This window comes from Aulonocara stuartgranti (genome assembly GCF_965226115.1).
Source record: "Aulonocara stuartgranti genome assembly, chromosome: 10".
Lineage (NCBI taxonomy): Eukaryota > Metazoa > Chordata > Actinopteri > Cichliformes > Cichlidae > Aulonocara > Aulonocara stuartgranti.
This window is the reverse complement of record NC_138946.1, coordinates 2,450,260-2,457,261: the sequence shown is the minus strand read 5'-3', so window position 1 is coordinate 2,457,261 and position 7,002 is coordinate 2,450,260. Positions and strand designations below refer to the sequence as shown.

General features: G+C 44.0%; 1 protein-coding gene across 4 annotated transcripts in view; it reads left to right on the top strand.

The window, feature by feature from the left end:
• The first annotated feature begins 901 nt into the window (after window positions 1-901).
• The window catches only part of LOC309715202 (glutamate receptor 1-like), a 113,962-nt gene continuing 107,861 nt past the window's right edge, over window positions 902-7,002 (top strand). For all 4 annotated transcript variants that reach the window (XM_082548110.1, XM_082548109.1, XM_082548111.1 and 1 more), the window contains exon 1: window positions 902-1,211. In XM_082548110.1, the coding sequence (XP_082404236.1) occupies window positions 1,118-1,211 (94 nt within the window). In that variant the 5' untranslated portion in view covers window positions 902-1,117. The remainder of the gene's footprint in view (window positions 1,212-7,002) is intronic.

Genomic DNA, 7,002 nt, shown 5'->3' with positions numbered 1-7,002 from the left:
GAAGAAGATTTCTGGTGAGTTGGGTCCACGGTTCTGTTTCAGTTCCTCTCCAATGCTGATGTGAGTTCAGGCATCAGCTGAGCCCTCAGGTGAGCTCGTTACTTCCAGCTGTGTGAGGCTGAAGAGTGAGGTTAACTCTCTCTCACACACACGCACACAAACACACACATGAGAGAACAGCAGGGCTGCAAGATTGTGAACAATGTCAGCAGGTGTGTTAGGAGAACATACGGGTGTGTTGTGAACTAGCAGCAGCCATGTTAAATTAGCAGCAAAAACCAAAACTGGTTTTGGAGAAAGATATAAATGTGTTATTTCCACTGTTGGAGCCTCAAGTGGACGTTCGAGGAACTGCAGGTTTTTGCTCTTTGCTCTAAACTTTTCGTGGTTCTAAGTCACCACCAGGCTTTTCTGTGAAGGTCAGTCCAAGAAAAAAAAAGTTCTCAGGGCTGCAGTTGCCTTTCTTTGTTCCACCAAACAGCCACTGCTCCGGTCACGCTGATATACTCCTAGGATGGGTCTCGAACCCATAACCACTGATTTAGGAGGACAGTTAGAGGCGCTGCCTCAGTGATGGCCGAGTGGTTAAGGCGTGGGACTTGAAATCCAACCGGGTTTCCCCGCGCAGCTCAGAAGCCTGCTCGCACCGGATGGGAAGGTTTAGAAGGAAAAGACTGAAGTCTGTAAACTGACCAGATCCCGTGACGGTGAAAGGTGTAAACAGTTAGCACATGTGTGAATCTCAGTGACCAGCGGGAGAAGCGGGCGATCCTTCACTAACAGAAATCTGACCTGCTGAACTCTTTTTGTCGTGTGGCCAAATGTGTTTCACAGTAATGTCACGCACTGATTTTGGTGTAACTACACTTGACTGATGTGCGCAGCAGAAAGAGAGAGAGGGTGAGAGAGTGGAGGGGGTGAGAGAGGTACAGTCTCAGCGGCAGCACGGCTCTGCGCTCCGAGTGTGGATGTTAGAAAAGAGGGAAGGACTCCGAGACACACACACACACAGAGGAGCGCTACCGGTGGACGTGAGTGTGCTCGCGGGCTGCGGAGCGTCTCTCCGGTCAGCTGTGAATGGGATTACGGCGGCTCCTCCGGGACTGCAGGAGGAACCATGCGGCCGCAGAGCTGCCCGCTGCCCTCAGCGCTGCTCCCGCTGCTGCTCGGGCTCTGCAGCGGCACAAGTTTCCCAACTAACATCAACATAGGTGAGTGAGCCCCGAGAACCCGGGTCTGACCAGCCCGACCCCCACATATTCAGATCATTCATATCATGATTCACGCGTGGACGCCTGGACCCGAGTGCTTGCGCTCCTCCAGACTGTCTCGAACGTTCCTGCTGTGACTTTGTGTCGATGTGCTTCTGTGATCGGGACTCCCTTACTTACACTAAGTTAGGGTTTATATTTCCACGCGAGGACAGGCGCTTTTTGTGTCTGCAGCACTTTAATATCGCTGCAAAACGCAGGGCATCTTTACCACTGTGACGCGAGGCGGAGGTTGTTCACGGTGATTCTCAGCGGCGGGAAGATTATGGAGATCAGCACCGCGGACAGAGTCACAGACTCAACAACCAACAACTGAGTTGATTCAAACATGGCTCAAAAATCGTTAAATATGAGAATCATTGAGGGAAAACGGGGATACCGGCTTCAGCACCACGGACAGAACTACTACATACGAACAATAGTGGACCAGCATGAGCACCAGAGTCACGGCGGGTGTGACTGATTGTTTTTATGGCCTTAAATTAAATATAGTTAAAACGTTGCCATGACTGGGGGGGTCACAGAGACACAGACAGAGCTTATTACAGGCTTATTTTAGGACAAAGGACAGAGTCACAGTAGCTTAATGTGCTTTATGATTCATATGGTTTCTGCCATACACATTTCAGAATCAGCATTTATGGGGTCAGAAAGTCAGACGGTAATATTCAGCACCATGGACAGAATCATGAAAGAACATTGTCTGTTTTTATGGACAAATTCCTAAATTTAAATTTACAATTGAAATAAGAGAATCAGAACTTTAGAGGGAGAGAGCGATAAAGACATGGGCTGGAATTCAGGAGCCGGAGAGAGAGACAGGCCACAGCATGGCTAACATCACTTAAGAACGCAAAGTGTTTTTTAAAGAGAAGTATGGTTATTATATTAATCCATAGGGATTAGAAGAATTAACTCCATGAACAGAGCCATATAGGGCTACCATTTCTCATGTCAATAAACATGATCAGGACATCCCAGTAGTAAGTCCCAGACTCTAATCCCCTCAGCTAGCCCCGAGGCTACATGTACACAACAGGATTTTCCATATTGAGCTATTAATTTATGAGCCAGTCACCTCTGAACCTGATCAGCTGTTTAGTCTGCTTGTTGCTGAGATGCGTGAAGATGTCCGTTTGCGGAGCGGGTGGATTCATTTTCTCTCAGAGGACTGATCATTTAATGATTGCAGCTCTAATGCCACACATTAGCGTATTAACTGTGTTTTTATTGTACGATGGTGTGTTATGATAATCCTGACTTTGCCTGTTTGATGGTTCTTATAATTTCCTCTGAGACATCCCGGCCGATGGGACTGTCAGAGAGGAGCCTGCAATCTTTCTTTGGAATGACTTTATCATATTTTTATCATATTTCTAAATTTAACTGTATCTTTTCATTAATCTGAAGTATTTCCTGAGGCTTTAGTGATTTCCTTCAGCTCTGTGTTAAACCGCAGTCTGCTCGGGTCACTTTACAGTTTTACTGTCAAGTCTAAATACTTGTGCTTTGCTGTTATATCACTAGATGGAGTTATTGATGATTTATTCTCCTTTTAAATGTACCTTTTTTCCATCATTATATAATATTAAAAACTGAGAAAAGAGCTTATGATTTGTGTCCTAATGGTTCAACTGTTATTATTTAGCTGGTTGTAAAACACTCTGTGCCTCTCATGTAGGCTCACATAGATGGTGTGGTTCTCTTGCTCAAAGTCACTTTCATTTAGGGACAGATGGAGTCAACCCTGCCATTACTCAACATCTTGCACTATGAGACTCTACATATAGAGCTCTAACGCTAATTCAGTCGGGACCACTACAGAGCAGACCCCAGGTCAGTGACAGCAAAGTTGAGACTAATTAAATGGGATGCAAAGCAGCTTACAGACGTTCAGATGTTTAAATAATGCATACCAAATAAGATTAAACAGGGGTCACTGATTCATTTCTTATAAGGGGCTAAACTGCAAGCCCAGTGATGGAAGCAATGCAATGCAAGTAAAAGTGGTCATACTTTAGTATATACCTATTCATCCCCTGGGGGAGTAAAAATCCAGCTTTACTAAGTAAAAGTAGAGGTTAGGGTTAGTGCCTTTTAATCAGAATCCCCACTTTTATTAGATGTGTTGGGTTCAGATTTGGATTGAGGAGGTTTTGCAGGATTTCTTGCTGTGGGAGCACAGAGTTGGACACTGGCTCTTGCTGCTTCTCAGATACATATTTAGCTTGAACAAGAAAATCTGGGAGAGATCATCCTGATGTTCTCAAATAATATCACAACTGGATCCAAGGACTCAGGTGATGCAGAGTGTGGAGGAAGCTTCAGGCTTGGTGGTTAAATGCGCTATCCTGTTAGCAAGGCTGCAGCTGCTTCAAATGGAATTACTAGAGTTATTTTAATCAGTGATTCATTCAAGTTATTGATCAAATTAACCCTCACGTCATACTGGGCTCTTTTTGTGCCACTTTTTTCATTCGTATGAACGCCATTTCCGCTGTGTTGGGTGTAGCATAGCCAAACTTGCCAGCCGGTTTCGTTTTTGTAAAATCTTCAAATTTTCAGTCTGATTTTCTTACATCAGCCTAACACGGCTTAGCAGCAAAAATACTCACACTCAACACCCTAGGGACCGTTTTGTGCCCCATTGAAACCCATTATAAACGCTATTTTTCACGGCAAAAAAATTACGGTCAAATCGATCGTGATCGGTTATGTTTCCGCTTCCGCTTGCAGTACTGGCCTTAGAGTTGTAATTTTTTTATTTGTCCACCGGGTGGCGCCCTTGCTCCACATGTGACGCCTGCTGGAACATACACTTGTTCTCCAGCGGCCTGCTCGAGACAGATACCCGGAAAAGGCAGACTAATTTCCCGCGTACAGCAGCAGCTTGGCCCGCTGCTCGTTCCGGACCATTTTCTACCCTTAGGTTCGTTTGATTTATTTATTTATTTTTAATCAACAGGAAATGACGTATTTGTTTTCACGTGGTAGCGGAAGTGTGTGCTGCAGACACGGGAACCGAACCATATGCTCCGGCGCTGCGCGAAACACACCCGCGGCAGAGGCACTCCTCCCCGGGGGAGCAGGAGCAGCAGCGCCGCCTGGGGACATTTTTGGCTTCTGGAAAAAAAATTGAAACCGGATCGAAATTAATGTTCGTGCCAATCTTTTGTCCATCTAAAGGCCTAATTATAATAACAATAAAATATTACTTCAAATGTTTTTTTTGGAAAATATTTTATGTTTTATGTTTTATGTTTTTGGGGCAAAAAAAGCAGTGCGCTCATGTGACGAAACCGGGATATAAAGGGTTAAAATCCGCGAAATGTAATTAAAACTTGACATGAATATTTCAAGGAGAAGTAGGTCTAAAAGATTGGCTAATTTAAAGTGGAATAAAATATTAATATATAAATTTTTTATAGCACTTTTTCGGGCGTGGCAGAAAACGGTCCCTAGGGTGATGAACGTAAGTCTTTTAAAGGATGACGTGAGAATATATAACCTGCAAAAGTGCCCAGTGATTAAAACTGTTAACATCTGATATTAGTGATGCATAAAGCTCCAGAAAAAGGAAAAAATACCAACATGCGGTTATAACAAAGTCGTACAAGAGTGAATATTCTGCGTCCTCAGGACTTTAGTTATGTAACTTACATTTCTATGCTACCATTTTCATGCAGCGAGCTCAAGTAAAGCAGGGGCTCAGTATTGTTTTCTGCCCTCAGTCCTGATGTCAGTAAACAGACGTTCAGCGGGAGTTTATGAAGCGGGGACTCCTCTGCCTCCTCGTCTATTCCCATGTCGAGCCTCGACTGGTCGGCTCACACTCAGCGATGTGTGGATGAGGCAGCTGTGGGCTGTAGCGCGTGTTACGCTGCCAAAATGAAGTTTAAATGTGATTCATCAGGCCGCTGGTCCAGATTCCCGCTGTGGCTTCCACTCAGGTGGGATGCTCATTTGGCATCAAGTTGAACTAACCTTCATTTTACTGGAATAAAATCCCTCCTGCAGCGTGACCCTGCACGCCCAACCAGAGCGCCTCGGCACTCCTGCACGTCTTTATAGCTTCAGTCACAGCAGATGGATTGCTTCCAGCCCTCATTTCTCTGATGAATAAATCATAAATGATTCTAATAAAATTTCACAAACTGTCTAGGGATTGCAGATTTTATTCTAGGTCAAATATACACAACAAACTCTATCATTAACAAAACCTTTATCCGAGCATAGTGCCTCATTCAGGTTTTGCAAAGGAGACTTCAAGTTATATAAAGTTTAAAGATGGAGACATGGAGTACACAGATGCAGAAATGAAGAAATTAATTTATTCTATTATTATTGTATTCATGGGCAAACATATTGTGACCCCAGTTGACTGAAAAAAGTCCAGTTAAGTCATGTGACTGAACATGCTTCAGTGATAAGTGACGAATGGAGGGAATTTGACTTCTGTCTGTCATGTTGACCCAGCATTTTCAGTTTCTTATGTTTCTGGTATTCTTCTGTATTATGATTTATGTCTGATTCTTTAGTTATCCTGCTTTGATTATTATTATAAGTCTACGTTTCAGTTTATTCTGGTTTAGGGTTTAGTTCTTAAGTTTTGTTCTTATGCCCTCGTGTTTAGTTTAGGTTTAGTTCTGTGCTTTGTCTTCTCTGCCCGTGTGTTCCCTCTGTGTAAAGTCCATGTTTAGTCTGTCTTTGTGAATTGTTTCCTGTTTTATTTTGAAGGGTTATGTCTGATGTCAGTGTTTCTAGCTTCGCTCCCCCTGTCTCGTTAGGTCTCATTCCTCCCGGCTGTGTTCCCCTGCTGTCTCTAATTCCTTGATGACCTCCTTAGTGTGTTTAAGCCCCATGTTTCTTTGTGCCAGTGTCGTGTTGTACCATCAGATTTTGCCTGTGTGTCCAGTTTGTGGGTTTTCCCGGTTTCTGTTTTGTTTTCTGCCAGCAATAAAGCTGTGGTTTTTGAGTTGCACTCAGTCTCTGAGTCCTGCATTTGGATCCTCACCTCCGCCTGCCCGCACACAGAGCCCTGACACTGTCATAGAAATCCAAACAAAGACGAGAGCTGGAGTTCCACTGGATCAGGAAGGAAAATGAGAAACTGCAAAGGTTGTATGTTCCTTTAAGACAGGGGTGTCGGACTCCAGGCCTCGAGGGCCGGTGTCCTGCAGGTTTTAGATCTCACCTTGGGTCAACACACCTGAATCACATGATTAGTTCGTTACCAGGCCTCTGGAGAACTGCAGGAGCTAATTTAGCCATTTAAATCAGCTGTGATGGTTCAAGGACACATCTAAAACCTGCAGGGACACTGGCCCTCGAGGCCTGGAGGTGCCCACCCCGCTTTAAGAAGTACTCCAACCTTCACAATGAAGTAAAATTTTGCAACAAACTGCTCAAAACTCATTGAGCTCATTTTGTAGTCCATCTGGATATCATAGTTTTGACAGAGGAGCCTGGGGTAAGTGCCGTCACATTCTCTGAGCTTCTCTTTACTTGCGACCTATTAAATACTTTTTCACAGCTTTTCTTCCCTTCACGAAATCTTCCATTGAGTTCAAGCACTGTTTGTGTATTAACTGATGCCTTAGTAGTGTGGCTAGAAATGATATTTGTGTGTGTGTGTGTGTGTGTGTGTGTGTGTGTGTGTGTGTGTGTGTGTGTGTGTGTGTGTGTACTGAGATTTTTATTTTGAAACTGTAAACACAAAAATGTCCCATTT